This window comes from Crocodylus porosus, unplaced genomic scaffold (genome assembly GCF_001723895.1).
Source record: "Crocodylus porosus isolate Cpor-Errol unplaced genomic scaffold, CroPor_comp1, whole genome shotgun sequence".
NCBI classification, from domain to species: domain Eukaryota; kingdom Metazoa; phylum Chordata; order Crocodylia; family Crocodylidae; genus Crocodylus; species Crocodylus porosus.
Window position 1 is genome coordinate 86,418,150 of NW_017728886.1, and position 19,560 is coordinate 86,437,709.

A 19,560-nucleotide genomic window follows, 5' to 3' on the forward strand; every position below is an offset into this window, starting at 1 on the left:
GGTAGTGCACTTTTGAACTAAAACACATCAAAGGTGTTTTAGCTTAAAAGCACACTGCTGCCATCTTCTGTGCACTGACACGCATTTCGCCACTTAAACAATTGCATGCGATGCAGCGCAGTGCGCGTCAGCTTGCATGCGGAGCAGGCTTGATTAATTGAGTCTGCTCCAATGCGCCAGATCTCCAGTGTGCCACAGCTTGAAAATGTATGTGTATAAATGCCCAAGGGTTCTAGGGTTCTTACTTACCTCATTCTGACACACCAATCATTAATATAGTCAATACCTATTTGCTGTTGGAAAATGTGTAGACTTCTGTGCATTCATAAATTCAAAACTGATAACCGGTTTGTGTTCTCAGTAGTTTACAGATACAACCTTTTCTATATTTTTATTTTCAATACTACCCTGACTACTTGTTTTTATGAATTCGAGCTCATAAAAGCCTTAAATTTAATTTTCAAATACAGAAAGAATTTTCCTCAGATGGTAAATACCAGTGTTCCAGTGAGTACATTCAAACTGCAGCAAAGGAATGACAAGTAGAAAAAAATAAGCAATCAATTAAAAAATCAATATTAAAAACACTGGAGGGCTATGAAAGCTATATGATACAAAGACCAGTAGAAAGAATCAAAGGCTAAGAATAAAAATAGTGTAATGTGAATGTAATGTATGTAAACAGCAGGAGGAACCAAAGGGCAGTCTGCAGAGATGTGCTGACTGCTAATTTGGAGTGCAACTCCCAGAAACCCCCAGGGACTGGGCACAAGGGTAAAAGGAAGAGGAAACTTGAGGCTGGACTAAAGGGAGGAGAGCAGCACGCTTGTGGAACCTGGTCGGCCCTACGCAGAGGAGCGCGCAGTGGAGCTGGAGATCTCACTGGCTCAGTCAGTCACAACTGTGGACTGAAGGAGCCGGAATCAGCTGTTTGAGCACTCGAGGGACTAAAGGCTTGTTTGGGGACACTCCCAGAGGTATGTGGGGGAAATTTAGGTGCTGAGTGCATGTTACCACAAGGTTGACGTTTCTTTCCCTTTTACCTGTTCCCTCCATTTGGCCCATGGGCTTGTGATCCTAACCCCTATGATTTTCTCTATAAAAGTGGAAACTCCCCCTTGCTTCTTTGGCCAGTTTCTGGAGCGAGTTTTGGCTTGAGTAGTTATAAGTGTGTTTGGTCACTGAGTCATTGCCATAATTCATCAATGCAGCAAGTGGCCCTGTACAGAGCAAAGAAAAAGAGGAAAAGGTAGTTAGATAACAAAATCCAAGCACATATATAAATGTTTTTTGTCAGTATTGGGACTGAATGAGCTGCTGTTACAATATAGTTCAGGGGTGGGTAATTATTTCAGCTGGAGGGCTGCTTAATGAGTTTTGGTGAGCTGTCAAGGGCTGTAAAGGTAGCCCTGTCCTTTGACAGTTACCCCACACCCTGCCATTTTGGGACTGTAATTCCTGCCTCTAACTTTTGCCACCATTGATCCTGCCCTGACCTTTGCCACCAGAAATCACACCCATTGCCTCTGGAAGTACTCCTTTTGGGAGGGGTGGGTTGCCATCTTGGAACCAGGGAAAAACCAAATCATATACTAAAAGTCAAGTATCTACTATAACATATTTTAATTTTATTTCAAAAAATATTTTTGTCATGATTTGTGTTTGCATACTGTATATAGAGATTGAGCATAGCAGCTCAAAAATAAGTCTTACTCTTTTATAATGTGTGAGCGGGAGTGTGTGGGGTGTGGTTGGGGGTTGGGTGTATGGCTGTGTGTGGGGGTGTAGGGTATGTTGTGGGGTATGTGTACATGTGGGGGGGTTGTGGGAGAAGGGTGTAGGTGTGTGGGGTTTGTGGGGAGGTGTGGAGACCACAGCCTCTGCTAGCAGTGGTGGCAGCAGCAGCAGCAGGCGGGCCCTCGGGGTGCTTGTGGCTCATGCAGGTGCTGCCACCCAGCGGCACACAGCACCAACCATTTCCAGGACCTGCACATAGAGGCAAGGAGTAGAGCCAGGCCAGCCCACCTTTATCACACGGGGCTTCTAGCAGTGCACATGCAGCTCCTGGCGCCCATGTGCCACCAATAGAAAGCCTTGCACAATGGAGCTGGTGGCCTGGTCTTGCTCCCTGCCACCACATGCAGCTGCTGGGACTCCACCAGAAGTGGAGGGGAGCCTCGCCCCTTACTTTCCAGCACAGTCCCAGGACCTGCACATGGCAGCAGGGAAAGCAGCTGGCTCCATTTCGCAGGGCTTCCCCCTGGTGGCATGCAAGGGCTGGGAGCTCCACATGCACTGTGGGGAGCTCCACATGATAAGAGGTGGGCTGGCCTGGCTCCACTCCTTGCCACCATGTGCAGCTCCCTGAACTGGTTGGAGCAGTGTCTGCGTGGGCCACAAGCACCCCGAGGGCCTGCTGCCTGCTGCTGTCACCAGTGGCAGGGGCTGTACACTACAGGGGGCATTTGTGGGAGGGTCCTCACCCCCCCACCCTCCCTTATACCCCACACACCCATACTGTGCCCACCCAAGTGCTGTACTCCCACCACCCCCGTAGGCATGGGCTCCGGGCTCTGTGCTCTTGCCAATCCCAGCCCCATGCTCCTGCCCAGCTGCAGCTCCGTCCCTCTTCCCCCACCACTTCCTTACCTGCTCCCAGAGTGAGCACTGCAGCAGGGACAGGAGGAGGAATTGTCTAGGCTGGGGAAGCTGAGCAGGTCCCACAGCAGCAGCTCCACCCAGAAGCTATGCATGCTGGCTGGGCCAGGCCCTTCCATACATGAGGGTGGGAGTGAGGCATGCAGGCTGAGCAAGGTACAATTAATTGGTGGGTGCCTGTGGGCCAGATGAAATTACTTGGCAGGCCAGATCCAGCCTGTGGGCTGTATGTTGCTCACCTCTGGTATAGTTATTATATATAAAATACAGTTTGGGTTTCTAAAAATTAGCTAGGACATCTAGTTTCTGCCAGTATATTTTCCTCTCTGCTTCTGATGATATTCTTAACCAGCAGATATTTTTTCACTCAAAAAAAAAGTGATGCTAGAGTTAGAAATATTAGACTGTAGGCCCAGTCCTATAAATATGCACCATCATGCATTATCCATTTAGACTTCTTACTGTAGAGCCCATACAACCAGCCCCAAGTAACTAGAGCTGGTCTGTCCCTCTAAATTAACAATAGGTACAAATTAACCCATACAGACAATGCAGTATAATGGACAAATTTGCATTCCCTCCATGTCTGCACCAGGCTTAGTCCAAATAATTTTTTTGTTTGAGTTTCAAAAACATTGAGTTATTGACAGAGGTACAATAGGGCAGCTCTGCTCCTTGGTTCAGCAGCGCCGCACAGGCCAGCTGCTGTGTTGGCTAATTTTGTGCCTCCTTCCTTCTGCTGAAGGTGGTGCCTGGGGCTGCTCCTTCATCTTCCCCCCAAGGTTACATGACTGCTTACTGAACACCATCTTGTTCAGCTTTTTGTTCTCTCTGCATATACAGATCTGATCAATTATTGATACTCACCATATCTCCAGACCAATAACTAGTCATGTCCTGTCCCTGAGATGTTTCTTGCCCAAACTGACTCCTCCCGCAAAATTGTCTAGATTCCATTTTAATCCACTTCTGCATATTCTCATTCTAGGCCTCCTGCAGACAGGATTAAGATTTTGTTATACAGGGTGAAAGTCTGATCCAAGTGAAGACTATGGCAAAGCCCCTGTTGACTTTAGTGAAGCTGGGATTTTATCCACAGGTCCTGTCCCCACCACACCCCCATAATCATGAATATTCTAGACATCCAAATTGATGTCAAACTTCTTGATTGCTAAAGGAGTTTTGTTGAGATTGCAGGGCTGCAGTGTGTCTGCATACAAGGTACCTTTGTATCTTCACCAGGAATACAACACTAAATCTTTTGATACAGAGAGAAGGTACAGAAAAGGTTGTAAGGTGCCAAGAATTGTGCATAAAATGTCTGCGTATTTGAAGCTGTTACCCATCTGTCTACCTTCATTCATTTTGTCTGCTATCCCAGTTACTTTCAAATGAGAATTTCTTTCCTTTTCTGTGACTCTTCTTTCTTTGCATCCCTCCTCTCCCCCGCCACTCCCCCACCTCGGTCCTTCAATCAAAAAAATGCTTCTTATTTTCATGTGGAAGCAGCTATCTATCATTAATTAAACTGAAAAGGACAACTCCCACTGATGCACCTGAATTTTTTTAGATACCCTGCACTTTTCAGAAACATAAAGGCTTTACATTTATTTAGCTCTGTGGAATTGCAGCTGAAAAAAGAACAGACAAAAAAGCCAATAGATCAGTAAAACTAAACAGTGCACTATAATCATAATTTGAATTGCAGTAACACCGAGAATTACAACTAAAATTAAAGCACCATTGTGCATCACAAAGCAGCCAACCAAAAGAATTTGTAAACTTATATATCAATTGCCATTTTTAAAAAACTCAGCTTGACAGCAGCATCACAATACCTGTCAGCATTACCAATCAAGGAATAAATAAGTCCCAATCATTTCCAGGTACCATTTGCTATCTACATCTAGAAAATAAACAGTAACAACAAAAAGAAAAATCAGTCCAGGTGTAACCTCATTAGCTGTCAATGTGATTGTAGCAAGCATGAATAAAACCCTTGATTTTTGCAAATCATGATCAAAAGAAATAGCATGTACATTATGTACTATCCATAGAACATGTGCAATGTGTATTATTCATGAAGAGGGTTCAAGGCCTTTACGTCAGCAAACCTGTTGTCTGAAGCCACAATTTATTATTACTCCTTCAATCCTACAACCTCATGATTTTGTTTAGTTTTTAATTTTCTCCCAATCTTATTTCTTTGAACCTCAGTGGGATACAGAGAACCCCAGTATGCTGGAGAGTGAGCAGCTGAAGAATAAGAGCTATGACAAAAATAAAGATGCGCAATATCAATTAATGCAATAATTTAGTTTTATAAGCATCAGATTTGGTATATTTCATTACCCTTCAACATTCTCAACATTGGGCAGGATTGATTCAATCTTTCATCCTCTAGAGTACTGTGAGAAGAGCACTGTGACATTTATTGTGAAATGTTTGAGATGAAAATGTAAAAAGCAAGGGTTATCTCCTACCAATTAAAAAAAAATCCTATGATATTCATATCCTCACTAGGCATTATGTATAAACTGACAGTTCTTCATAATTCTTCCTCATTGTGGAAGTCAGCTTTGACTTAACATTACTCTCTGACATCTGTGGTACAGAAAGACACATATCCTAAAGGAGACCACAGAAAGAGTTGTAGATTCTGGGATCTAGATATTCAGAGTATTTAATTCAGGGTAGTGACACACATATACGTGAAGCCCTTTCAAAAGTGGAAGGTTTCAAAAGGACAGCAGCTGTTACATGAAACGTTCCTCTTTCAAAAGGACTCCAAATGTACGTATGTCCATATGCTCAGAATGCCACCTACCAGCCCAAAAAGCTAAAATTCCAGAGGCAGATTGTGATGGGACACAATTTCTGTTCTGGTGCATATAGCAGACTCCAAAAACTGCTCTTGTGTAATGCTCTGAGATGGATAATGCAACTCCAGGAACATGGATTTCTGTTAAAAGGAGCAAAGCCAGGTTTTAGGCTGGTGAATACAGAGGATGCCTTCAGCAGCAGCAGAGCAGACATAGATATCCACCATAGTTGAAGGCAACGTACCAATCACACTTCAGTACACTGCAGTGGTCCACTAAGAGATGCCTGGCCATGGAATGGAAGGAAATTCCCCATGCCTTTTAAAATAATCAGTTAGTCCATTACTACCACACTGCACAGCTGTCTGTCAGTGAAGAGAGGATTTTGTTCCGTCTGTCTAGAGACAATAAAACAATCTGAAAAAGTCAAGAGACTCAAGATTACCAGGACACCATTCATCTTATGAAAAGTTGCCCTACAATCATTTTGCCTGTTTCACCAATGTGATCATAGAAAATTAGGGATGCAAGGGACCTCAGGAGGTCACCTAGTCCAACCCCCCCATGCAAAACAAGACCATCCCTAACTATATACTCCCACTGCCTCTGGTCCCACATGCAGATGTGACTGGGTTGCATGATAAATGCTGCCTGGCAGCACCCTTGGGGAGCTGCAACTGGGTCTGGAGGAGCTCAGTGAATTCAGGATGGCCCTGGTGGTGGTGTAGACCCTCCTGACAGCATCCTCTGACCATCTGCACCTGGGAGGGCAGGCAGGGAAAGTGCTGGCCACTGCCAAATCACCTGGGCTCTTCCCAGGTGGAGAGACACAAGCCCTGGGCCCCTGATGATGTACGGCATGGGTGCTGGCTCCCCATAGCTATGGGTTTGAGTCTCCCCACAGGCTTTGAGAGCTGTGCTGAAGACAACTGGGAAATGAGACAGAGGATGTGGCTAGAGGGAAGGAGGAGAGTAGAAAGACAGCATGATGTACTAGGTGGGCAGAGATGCTGGGGCAGTGGCAGGGCTCTCAACTGCATGCAGCAATGCTTGGACTCAGGCCAGATGCTCCCTCCACTGAAGGTCCTGGTGGAGCTGGGGAGGAACTATGACCCCAGTGCACTCTGTCCCTCAGAGGGGTGGTGCCTGGATTTTCCATGGTCCTATATGGCCACCCTAGGAATAATCACTTCCCTTGATCTGCTGGCAACACTCCTACTAATGCAGCCCAGTATGCTTTAGCCTTCTTGGCAACAAGGGCACATATGTTCAGCTTGTTGTCCACTGTAACCCCCAGGTCCTTTTCTGCAGAACTGCTGCCTAGCCAGTCAGTCCTCAGCCTGTACCAGTGCATGGCGTTTTTCCATCACAAGTGCAGGAATTTGCACTTGTCCTTATTGAACTTCATGAGGTTTCTTTTGGTCAAATCCTCCAGTTTGTCTAGGTCTGTCTGAATCCTAGTCCTACCCTCCAGCTTGATGTCATCTGCAGACTTGCTGAGCATGCACTCCATCCCATCTTCTGGATCATGGATAAAGATAGTGAACAAAACTGGCCCCAGGACCAACCCCTGGGGCACTCCACTCTGATTCCCCCTTGGTCCCCAGAATTGCTGAGCCAGGGCACTCAGGTCCCCTGGTTCCAGCTCCAGCTCCTCCTCTGGCAGTGGGAGGCTCACACTGGGAGATGACATTGGGGTAGAGGAGACAGTGATTCTTGCCTATCCTCTCAGAAGACCTGGCACCTGCCTTTCCAGCATGCTGCCTTTCCAGCATGCTTCATATTAATCTTTACTGTGCTGCAAAAGGTGTGTGTGTGACTCCTTTTGTGTTGTGTATTTTATTTCCTCTGTGTTGGATGTGCTGGACTCTGCTTTGATTATTAATAACTATATATGGTGTCTTTTGTGATGTGTTATTAATGCGAACGTGTGACTACTACTGTACTTCTTGTTCTTCTTCTGTGTTGTAATGTGTACCTAAAATAATATATTTCCTTCTTCTAGGACTCTGAGTTCTGTGCTGTGTGTGTTAATCTCAATCTGAATCTCTATCTGACTTCTGTGTTCTCTTTAGTCTTTATGTAAATGAACTATAATAATATTAATAAGTAATAACTATATATAATCTGATTTTAAATCTCTTCTTATATGAATATCTGACTTCTTCTGTGATGTGTGTGTGTAATATGTGCTATTCCCTGCACAGTGATGGATCACACTGCCAGGGAAAACACTGAGCTTTCTTTTTTTTAAAGTATTGCAAAAAAAAAAGAAAGAAAGAAAAAAAACCATAAATTGAAAGAAATTAATTGGATAAGTAGTAAACTAGAGAGGTACTAAGCTATATCCTATCCAATCCTTTCTAACAGCAAAAAGTAGCAGGCCACTGACTAGGAAGCCAGGCCAGTAGCCACAGTACCTTTGAAATGCTGTTGCTCAGACAGAAACAGCTCAGGAAAGGGACAGAAAAGCGTGCACACAAAGGCTTTTATGCTGTTTCTATGTCCCTCCCCCCAGACACAGTGACTGGAACAGCAGTCAGGGAAAAATCACAGTCACTGGCCAGCTAGAGTTGTCAGTCCTTCCCCCACTGCTCCACCTCCCTTCCCTTCTCCCCCTCCCGCTTCCAAGTTTCTTTTTCCCCATAAAGACCGCCTTCCAAGTCACTGAATCTCTTCTGAATCAATTCAGAGGCTCCGAATCAATATGGAAGGTTTTAAGCTTCTAGCAATTTGATTCGGAATAGGAGATTCAGCCTCCGAATCGGGCTGAATCTTCTCCAAATCGAATTGTGAACCAAAGGTTCACACAGCCCTAGTTGCCTCCCCTATTCAGTAAAGGATTGACACTTTCCCTCATCTTCCTTTTGTTCCTAACATACTTGTAGATATCCTTCTTGTTACCCTTCACATCCCTTACTAGCTGAAACTCCAGTTGCACTTTGGCCTTCCTGATTTCAGTCCCTGCATGTCCAAGCAATACTCTTATACTCTTTCCTAGTCATTTATCCAAGTTTCCACTTCTTGTAAGCTTCCTTTTTGTGTTTAAGCTCACTGAAGAGTTCCCTGGTAAGCCAAGCTGGTCTTCTACCATATTTACTAGTCTTCCTGTGCATTGGGATAGTTCTTTCGTGCTGTCCAAGCAGATGTCAGGGTGATCGAAGTCCCCCATAAGAACCAGGGCCAGTGATCAGGAAACTTCCTCTAGGTGTTTGAAGAAAGCCTCATCTACCTCATACCCTTGTTGCTCTCCCCTCTGACCCTCAACCAGAGACTTTCAACAGGCCTATATCCAGTTTCATGCTGGAGCTCTGAGCAATTGTATAGGTCTTTAACATAAGGCTTAACTCCTCCTCTTCTCCACTGTTTGTCCTTCCTGAACAGTTTATACTCATCCATGACAGTACTCTAGTTACGTGAGCTATCCGACCAAGTTTCTGTTATTCCAATCACATCATAATGTACATCATGCACAATGCTGTGTGTTGGCTGGCTACTACCCTTCACCCCAGATAAAAGGTGTGCAGTGCCATTGGATCCCTCATCATGTAAAGCAGTACACAAGCATTTATGCATTAAATGCAATAAACAATTATTGATTATAATTATTTTACATTATTATGCTAACTCCTCAAGATTGTATATAGCCTTTGCTCAAGTAAAACTCATCCTAAAGTTGAATTGGAACTGAGTAAGACTAGAGGAAAAACTTTAGGATTTAGCTTTTATCATCATTTTAGTAGGCAACGAAGCTCTGGATGGAATGCAAAGCTCGGTAAAAAGGAAAGTTCAAGAGCAAAATGTTAATCCTATCTATGGAGTTACATGTTACATAAACTTTTTGTCTTGTCACATTGTAATGAATCTTACCTCCCCTGTATTTTCCATTCAACAAAAATGAGAGAATACAATGTACACAAGAATGCAATGCTAAAGGAAATCTTTAGTAAAAGGCGAAAGATTTATCCAATCTGAAGAGAAATACTATAACCAAACAGTAAACAAGAAATTGGATATGAAGTGGATATTGTTCTGGCCCATAAGAGATTGGGTTACAGAGGTAGAGTAAACAACAATGCCATACAAACAAGATTTATAGGGAACTTTCTTGACAGAGGACAAAGGTTTTAATAAAGAATAAGAAAATGAGATGAATTCTTAGCCTTAGAACAAGCAAAAAAAGAGATAACAATGACTCATTGATGTTCAAGGTTGCAAGAAAAAAAGTGAAAGAAAACTAAGCCAGCCGTCAGTTTTGCAATAATGTAGAAGAGAAAGGGAAAGGTCTAAGCTTAATATTGAAGAAAAGAGTGGAAGAAAGAGGTTAGGCTCTTTGGCTATTAGATATGAAACCATGAATGCATACGCATGCACCTACATTTTATGCAAGAACATTGGAATATAGTTTTCCAGGAAAAATTTTTCCTGATGTAACGTAAATGCGATGTGTGTAACAGTAGAAGGAACCAGGGGGACATCACAGAGCTGTGATGACTGTTAACTGCAACTCCCAGAAACCCCCAGGGTTTGGGGGGGCAAGAGAAAAAGAGACTGGGAGCTTGAGGCTAGAGAAAGGGAATGGGAGAGCCTCACGCACATGGAACCTGGTCAGCCGTACGCAGAGGACAGCACAGTGGAGCTGGAGATCTCACCGGCTTGATCAGCCAGGACTGATCAAGGAGCTGGACTCAGACTTGGGGGCAGTTGTAGGCTGTTGTTTGAGTACTCTGGAGACTAAAGGCTTGTTTGGGGATACCTCCAGATGCGTGGGTGGGAAATTAAGGTCCTGAGTGTATGTCACCACAGTGCTGATATTTCTTTACCTTTTCCCTGTTCCTTCCCTTTGGCTTGTGGCCCGAACCCCTATGGTTTTCTATATAAAGCTGGGAACTCCCTCTTGCTTCTTGGCCAGTTTCTGGGGCTGGATGGGTTGGCATGCTGGAAACATGATTACTCAAACTTCTCCAGAAAGTTAAATATAAAAGAGATTAATTTTCTTTTATATGGACAGTTTATGGAAAAGCCTCTTGTAGTAGTTCCCCAGATCTTCCTAGAAAAATCATTTATCTGAAAGAGTACTTACCAGCTGAAAGAGGGGGTGGGACTTTAAAAGGGACTTCACAAAACACCTCCAGAAGACAGGCCTGGGAAAAGAAATCATAATCCTACTGAACAGCAAAAAATCAGGACTTAATACAGACCGTGTCCTTCAGGGTTGACTACAATCTAACAAATATTTCCACTAATCTCCCTGTACTTCATAGGTCATAACTAACCTCTCCTTGAGTAGTCTTGCTCTGTCCCTAACAAGACTGCTTATTCTCTCTACCTAAACCATCCTAGACAAGTGCCTGCATATCTTAAATTCTGGGAACAACCTTCATGTACAACTACCAGGCATAATGCATGCAATATATATAAAAAAATACCCCAAATAAAAAAACCTTTTATGTACTGTCAATGTCTTACCAACAAAGGACAGAAAGTAGTTTGATAAAATATGCTCAAAAGATCCATGGGAGAGAAGCACACATTCAGAAAATAAAAACAGCCCTCACCCCCACCCCACCCAACAGTCAATGCCCATCTGACCATGGGGTAAAATTCCTTCCTCGTCTTAAATGTTGTGATTGGTCTGACCTTGAGTGGAAGAGCAAGTCCCTCTAACTAAGAAACTAGGTTTTCTAAGTCCCAGCAGGGGCATTAGCAAACCGTGGTCAAAATCCCCAGCCTTGGATGTGGCTAACAAACAATGTTGCTAACTGGTATAAGCATACACGTAAAAAAAATCAACAATTTCCAGCATAAAAAACTTCATCATAAAATTCCTCATCTAGTTCTAGCTGTAATGTGGCCTTGGCCAAAACAATTCATTTTGCAGACCTCAGTGTCCCCATTTAAGAGAAGGCATAATGCCCTGCTTTGTAAACTACTTTGAGATCTACTGATGAAAAGCACTATATGAAAGCTAGTTATTATTTACTGTTATTCCTATTAAGTCCTGATCTCATAATAGGTTCCATGTAGGCAGACTTATGTGCCTACTCCATGAGAAAAACAAGAACTTCAGTTCAGTTTACCATACCTCATGGTTTTTCTCTCCCTTCTGCAGCGTCATTTACTCCATCGTGATTCGAACCATATGGATGAAGAGTAAAGCTCAAACTGTGGTCATGTCCAACTGCACAGGTGAGTCTCAAGACACAAAATTCTGATCTGTATTTTTCTATTCCCAGCAACAGGAAACACTTTTTTTTCCCTCAAAGTCTAGAAATGTATGAACCTGGAATTTTGTTTGGGGTCCAACATCTAAAAATGAAGGGAAGTATTATCTTGTAACTCTTGCCTGTTCACAACGCCTTTCTAATTGACTGGGATAATTTCCTTGCTTTGATAATCCTATTTTTACAAGGGATAAACAAACTGGTTTGCAGAAATGGGGGTAGATGCTAATATTCCCTCTAATATTCCCTTTTTTTACCATATTTTGATATGCCTGTGCACTTGTAGATTCCAGTCAGGCCCAGAAATAAATCAAATGCCAAAATACCTCAAGAAGAGCTTTTCCTCCTGAGATTTCTATCCTAATTATGTAAGTCAAAAAGGCTTTTTCCATTTGGAGATGGCTGGGGAAATATACAAGTTTTTTATCAGAACACAAACTACAGACAGGTGGAGGTTTTCCACTCACCAGTCATCATCACTAACCTGTTCATTCCCACACACACAACATTAATAATTTACCTCTGAAGTTGAAAGAACCTTTCCTCTAAGACAGGTAAAAAAGCTCTATGATTTTATAAAACTAAAAATATGTAGTCAGTGACCCCAGCTGAATTAAGGTGCTGAGCAATGCAAGTATTGCATTTATAACTAGGCTAGTATACTAAGCCTAGTTAATTGGTACTCTCTCTAGAAATTTACTGCAGTCCACTATTCCCAGAGAGAGAGAGAGAGAGAGAAAATTAAATTTTCCAATGTAAATATCAGACTTTACTCAAGTGTCATGCTATTATGATGTAAATAGTGCATTTATTTACTAATAAATTTCACCTCCAGAAGTTGCGTGTGTATTCTTAATGGTAGCATACCCTACATTTGCATGTATAAATTAAGTATATAAATGCATACACCGTTGCCTGTTTATGCATAAGCATTAAGAAATAACATCATGAGGCTTCCACATAGCCATCACTGAATCATAACATCAAACCAGCCAATCGCAGACTTACAGGCTAACACAATCTATCCAACCTGAACGGGGATGGTTTGGATTTCTAACCACTTTCTAACTTTAGGATACAGTCTCAACTGGCTTAAGAAGAAAAATCTGCTTTCACATCTCTAGGGTATACGCTCCTCTTCAGACAAATATTTAAATTCCATTAACATTAATGGCTTCTACGGCTTCTGGGTGGGAATTTTCACTGGTTCCAATCTGATTACAGCAATTACACAGCCTTGACAAGCTTGTCCTGGAAGAAGTGCAGAAAACATTAAACTATACATAGTGGGCCATTTTATTTTTAACCTAAGGTTACTCAAATCAAAAAAATATGATTCCAAAAGTGTATTCTATGTTGAACTGTATTAATATCCATAACTGCTGCAAAATCAAGCCCAAAACTATTTGAAGGTTACTAGTCAACTATTAGGAATTGTTTCTCTCCTCAAACTCACTGCAGTGGAACTCCACTTGATTTCCAGAATTCTGTCCATGGTTTTACAATTTGAGGTATATTTCATCTGAAAATTGCTTGAACAAAAGGCTTCTTTTCATTATTAAGTCAATATGAAAAACATAGAAGTGGGCCTGTTTACATATGGCATCAAACAGTGGAGCAGTGAACAAGACTGAAGAAATGGAATCACACTGCTTTTCATTTAACAAAATGCAGGTAAATGAATTATAAACCTGTTTGCCAAGATCTTTTTTAAAAAATTACTTTTAAGGCTTTTCACAAATTGCCTCATGTAAAGTACCATTGTTGTTGCTGTAAATGCAAAGCTGAGCTGTGACTTGTGATATTGCCTGACTCCAGATTTAGGTGCAACTTCTAGGTGCCTGATTTTAAGAGGGTGTACAGCAGTGGGTCTCAACTTTTTTTAGCCTCAAGGCCTCCATCACTTTTTATCACTCCATTTATCCCTTGCTGGGTGAGTCCTACATTTGAACTTTCCTTCTCTTATTTCCACAGATGGCAAATTCTGCGCTAGTTTTACTAATCGAGGCCTCATATCCAAAGCTAAAGTTAAAGCTGTCAAGTACAGCATTGTAATTATTCTTGGTAAGTAAATGCATGCTGTCGGTAACTATACATCTACAACTATAATGAGAAAAGACATGGCATAGAAAAGAGAGGCAATTGTTTTCCTGTTATCCAGGTTTCTTCTAAAAAGGAAGAAACTTGAATAAGGAGTTATAATAAATAATTCTTCTAAAGTGCTGGAAGGAACCCCTTAGTTCAACCCTCTGCCTGAGGCAGGATCACGCCTATTCAAACCATCCCATACAACCATAATTTAAACTCTATGTAAGATTACCCTCAACCCTGACACAAAATACATCTACACCCTAAGCTGCCACAAGTAAAGCAGAGGAACCACAGCAGCCAATGTCTTGCTCCTATAAAACATTGTCAGTATATGCTCAAGAGGTCCGGGGCAGAAGGCCATGCCCACCACTGCAGAGGAAGGCAAACCCCCCCCGACAGTCCTGATCCCAAATATGGTGACTGGTCTGACCCTCAACATGCTGAAATTTGCTACACATCAGCTTCATTTCCCGTGGATTACATCTGCTGGGACTCCAGAAGTCTGGAGAGCAGGATGGATGGGAATGACGACACAATTATCTACCAATCTGAATTGACATTAGAAGCATGCTGATTAATCTAATGGGAACAATAAACTTTCCTACCAAATCATGTAGCAAATGCCTCAGTGCACGTGTCCCTCAACGTTCATTTCAAGATTACATTGGCATAATGATAATGATAATTGGCTGACAGCATATGAAGAAAAATAAATGTAGCATTACCTGGCGCTTGTGATTAGCCAGCAACTCCACCACAGGGAGATCATTGTAGCCATTTACTTACATAGCTGAAATCCACCCCTGTAGACATAAAACTGCCCCCTATAGCTACATGCTCAGAGATGCATTTCTCTTTTCCTTTTAAGGACAGCATTTAGACTGCTTTATTTTGTGGCAGTAACTATCAGTTTAGATACTTATTTAACATTTCACCAGTAGTATTCACACACATGAAATGCGTTTCTCTGTTCCAAGTTTTTCACAGGATCCAAGTCACAGCTGGTTGAAATGTGTCCAGTTTGCAATGAAAAGAAAGCCTTTCTTAGAGATTCCTACCATTACAAAGCTGTCAGACAACATCTACTATTAAATGTTGAAGTTTATTGTACAACTTGCTTATATCACCTGGGATTTTTAAAGCAGTCCAAGGGAACTAGGGACCTTAATCTGTTGGTATTTCAATTGAAACTGGCTTAAGAAAACCCAAATGTTCTTTTGAAAATCTCAGCCTATAAGGATGTAGTAACAGTGTATAACTATCACACTGCTATTATTATAGCTGTGTAACAGTCTATAGCCATTATTTCTCTTTCTGCAGACCTGTGACAGGCACCTCTGTAATTTAAAGAAACATATGGCACACTGCTCACCATGGTCTGCTTGTAAAGATGCAACGAGTATGACATTTCACATGAAAAGGCAAACACTTTGCATCTTCCACATACATTTCTTATGTACTCAGACAAGCATCAGTTGGAAATATGTTGTTCAGAGCAATGAAATCAATCAGTCAATCAGACAGAATTCAGCAATGAAACTGCAAAGTCCTGTACCTGGCACAGAATAACTGCACAAATATAGAATGAGGAATGACTGGCTAGATGGCAGTACTGCTGAAAAGGACCCAGGATCATAGTAAGCCATAAACTGAATATGGGACAACAGTGTGCTCTTGTTGCAAAAAAGCCAATAGCCTACTGGACTTTAGTAACAGGATTCTCACTTGTAAATCAGAGCAATTCTTCTGTTCTCTTTAGCACTGCTGAGTACTATTTCTAGGTGTGGGCCCCACTCTTCAAGAAAGATGTGGACAGTTTGGAAAGAGTCCAATGCAGAGCAACAAAAATTATTAGGGACTTGGGAGGCAAGACTTAGGAAGAAGGGGCTAAAAGAACTAGGGTTATTTAATGTGGAGCAGAGAAGACTGAGGCAGGAGCTGAGGAAATCAAATCCCTAAAGGGCGATTACAGAAAGGATGGAGATGCACTTTTCTCTGGGACAGTAGGGCACAGGAATAGGAGCAAAGGCCCCAAGACTGAGCAGGGGACATTTAAATTGGAGATTAGGAGGAACTTTCTGATTATGGGGGTGGTCAAGGGTTCGAACAGGATACTTAGAGAAATTGTGGAATCGCCATATTGGACATTCTCAAGAGCAGGTTAAACAAATGCTTACCTCTGCATTGGAACAGTTTAGTCAGAGGTGATCCTGCCTTGAGCTGGGGGTTGGTAATCTATGAATACATTTACTAAAAGATCTCATAAATAATCTTTTAATTAAGATGCTTTGATGGGGAGAGAGACTCTCACATGACCAAACTGTTTGATATAATCCCAAGTCAATGTTATGATGATCTCCTCTCATATTTACCCCATGTAACTTCATGTTTTTAAGTTGTCTCTTTCTTTTGCAGCATTTGTACTCTGCTGGAGTCCTTACTTTCTCTTTGATATTCTGGACAACTTTAATGTACTTCCCGAGACCAAAGAACGCTTCTACGCATCCGTGATAATTCAGAATCTCCCATCTTTAAACAGTGCCATCAATCCCCTCATATACTGTGTCTTCAGCAATCATCCCTGCTGCCCTTTTAGGTACTGCTTCTTTATGCCCCTTCCCCTTCTGCCAAAAAGAGGGGGGCAAAATCATTGAACTTCACCCATTTTGTAGAGCATTTTTTTTAACTTTACCTTTTATTTTCTTTAGGGAAAGAAGAGCAAGAAACTTAGGGGGAACTTTCAGAGACAGAACTGATGGGCAGGAGATGCAGGTTCTGTCCAACCCTGAATACATCTAGTGCATGTGTATCAAAGTCACACCAATAATGTCTGGGGAAAGCAAATACTCATTCATGTTCAGCTGCATATGTCTTTTGGAATAGCACTGCAGATTCATTCATGGTAAACCCTACAGCCGGGGTCGGCAACCCCTGGCACACATGCCATTAGGGGTGTATGGAGACATTTTTCTCAGCATGCCGGGAGGCATGCAAGGCAATTGCTTAATTTTTTTTTTAAGTTGATGCTCTGGGCTCTCCCACGCAGCCACAAGTCCCAGCACTGTGGCAGGCATCAGGGCGGAGGCAGGAGAACGCAGGCGGAGACGTTGTGTTCTGCTGCCCCTGCCCTTTGCACAGCTGGCCCCTGGAGGGAGCTGCAGGTGGACAGGGCTGTGCTGGGGCAGGCGCTGCCCAGGGCCACTACCCTGGAGCCTTCCAGCAGGTGGCAGAACCCTTGGCCCAGGCAGGAAGGCACCCTGTCCCACCCTGGCACGTCAGCACTGGGGTGCTGAGTGCTGGGGCCCGGTGGTTAGGGCAGGGGCTGGGTGGTGTGCGGGGACAGGGCCCTGCAGGCAAGCCAGCCCAGTCGGGACCTTAGGAAGGCGAGGGCTGGGTGGGAAGTGGGGGCTGCTCCAGAGCTCTGTAGGCTTGAGCTGTGGTGAACATGCAGGTGGTGCCCAGCAGCACCCATGGTGGAGCCTGGCCTGGCCTGTGGAGCTCTGCAGGGATAGGCCACCGCCACCCTGCGTGTGAGGGGATGCTGCCTGGCTGGGGCAGGGTGCCAGGCTCGGGGGGCATCACAATCACAATCAGAATCAGCCTCCCTGCATAGTAGGCACAGTGCAATCAGGGCAGAGCTGTCCTCGGTGGAAGGGCCTGGCCATGGGAGCCCCCTGGATCCTGGGAACAGCCACCGCAGCTGCCCAGCATGCCCAGACCTCATCCTTGCCCACCCGCAGCTCCCTGCAAGGGGCCAGGGCTGGAACCAGGGCAGGCACTGTACAGAGCTGCTGCGCTGCAGGCTTCTGGCCAGCTCAGCCCTGAGCACTGCCTGTGGCAGCTGTTCCCAGAGCCCAGGGGAACAGGCCTATGGCTGTGGCTGCAGCTCTCACTTGCACTGTACCCGGCATGCACAGAGGCCAAGAGCTCAGGGTCCTGCCCCAGCAAGGCAGCATCCCTTCGTGGGCAGTGTGACTGTGCTCCATCCCTGCAGAGCTGCGTGGGCTGGCTGGGCCCCACCTCTAGTGCTGCTGGCCCCCGGACCACCCCCCCCCCCCACTGCTGTGACCTGAGTCTGCAGAGCCCTGGGGCAGCCCCTGCTCCCCACCTGACCCCTGTTCTCCTCTGGCTGCAGTCTTTCCAAGGGCCTGGCCAGGTCAGCCTGCCTGGAGTGACTCCCCCCAGCGCCTGCTGCTCCCCGCTCCTCTCTTCCCCCTCTCATCACAACATGCTTAACATGAAAAAAAAATCACAAGTACAAAGGCAGTACATGAAGTTTTATTTATTGTCACCAGGTTTAGAATTTTTAGAAAACCTGGTATTTACTATAAGAAAAAGAAGAAGCAACATTTATGATTATTAGCTGTATTAAATATACAGTACATCCTGCCATGTACCCTCCTCTCCCCAACCCAGTTTGTTTTTTTGGCATGCCAGCTCTCCGGCACCTTACAAGGTAGACATTGTGGGTTTTTTGGCACTCCTGCCCTACAGGGTCAAATTCAGCCACGGAGTAAAGGGGACATCGCATACCTTTACATCATCACTGAATCTGGCCCTCTAGCCTCTGTCTAGTAGGTATCTACGTGGCATGTATGAATGTAAATAAATTTTATCAGAATTTTCTAACTATTTTTAAAGATTATCCTGAAGATCTCTATTGCACAGTATGTAACTGATACAGATAGCAATTACAGACAGGGGCCTGTTTTAATACATTTGACATGAAGTGTGGGTATCATTGCAGTCAAATCACCTTCAATTTGATTTATTCATAGAGCTTGGTTCTTCTACATGATGACTTTCAAAGCGTACAAGAAGACAAAGAAGAGGAAGGAATAACTAATAGGCCAAATCAACAAGGTGATACAAATTAGTATGATAATATTAGCGATATAAACCAAGTGCTTCAGAAGCTTTGGAATCTACTGGTTTATACCAGCTGTGGATCCTGCCTTAAATGTTTAAAAGATAATGAATGGTGCATTTATAGATGTGCATTATTGCAGGTGCTTAAATTGTTTACTAATAATACAGGGGCTTTTGTGTTGTAATGTAAGGCCAGGCAGTCTCAGTAAAGTCCATAAAACTATTCACACACAGAAGTGTTGACAGCATCATACCTTTAGGGCCTTTGTACATGACACTTTTTTCCCCTTTCTTGCACTGCAACCGCAGGACTGTTTGCATGAGCGGGTTTTTTAGATGCTTTAAAAGTCTTTCTGGTGCATTAAAGTAAAACTCTGTGAATGTAGTTTAATTTGGCTCACTAGGAATTAATGCATCGCATCCATGGATTTGTTGCATGCAAACACAAAGGCACTCAAAGATATGTAATGAGCCCTTTGTCCACCAGATGGCACTGTGACTTTGTTGTTCACCCCTTCAAATTGCTACCACTTTTGAATTGCTTCTGCTTTTTTTTTTTCTCTTGTGCTGTTTGCCAGCTTCATGCTCTCACAGCTGCATGTTAGGGCATGGGTGACAAGCATTAGGCCGGGAGGACAGTGCTGGACCATCCCACTCTCCTGTGGCACAGACCGGTGACCAGGTTTAATTCGTTTAAAAACCAAGTGTGTGCAAACACTGATGTGACACTCCAAAGTAAACAAGTTTAAATTTTAAAAACCTATTTAATTTGATGAGGATTAAACCCAGTGGTGTGTATAGGCACCTTTGGATCGTATTTAGTATTATCCAGTGTTCAACATTGACAACTAGCTGTTTATTGTAGGTAACTAATTAATTTTACATCAGTCTTTTCT

The 19,560-nt window shown here is 43.4% G+C and overlaps 1 protein-coding gene across 1 annotated transcript in view; it reads left to right on the forward strand.

Moving 5' to 3' along the window:
- NPSR1 (neuropeptide S receptor 1) overlaps positions 1-16,848 on the forward strand; it is a 109,806-nt gene extending 92,958 nt beyond the window's left edge. The window contains exons 6-9 of the mRNA XM_019538515.1: positions 11,593-11,669; positions 13,679-13,768; positions 16,211-16,391; positions 16,504-16,848. Of these exons, the coding sequence (XP_019394060.1) occupies positions 11,593-11,669; positions 13,679-13,768; positions 16,211-16,391; positions 16,504-16,594 (439 nt within the window). The 3' untranslated portion in view covers positions 16,595-16,848. The remainder of the gene's footprint in view (positions 1-11,592; positions 11,670-13,678; positions 13,769-16,210; positions 16,392-16,503) is intronic.
- Positions 16,849-19,560: the final 2,712 nt, after the last annotated feature.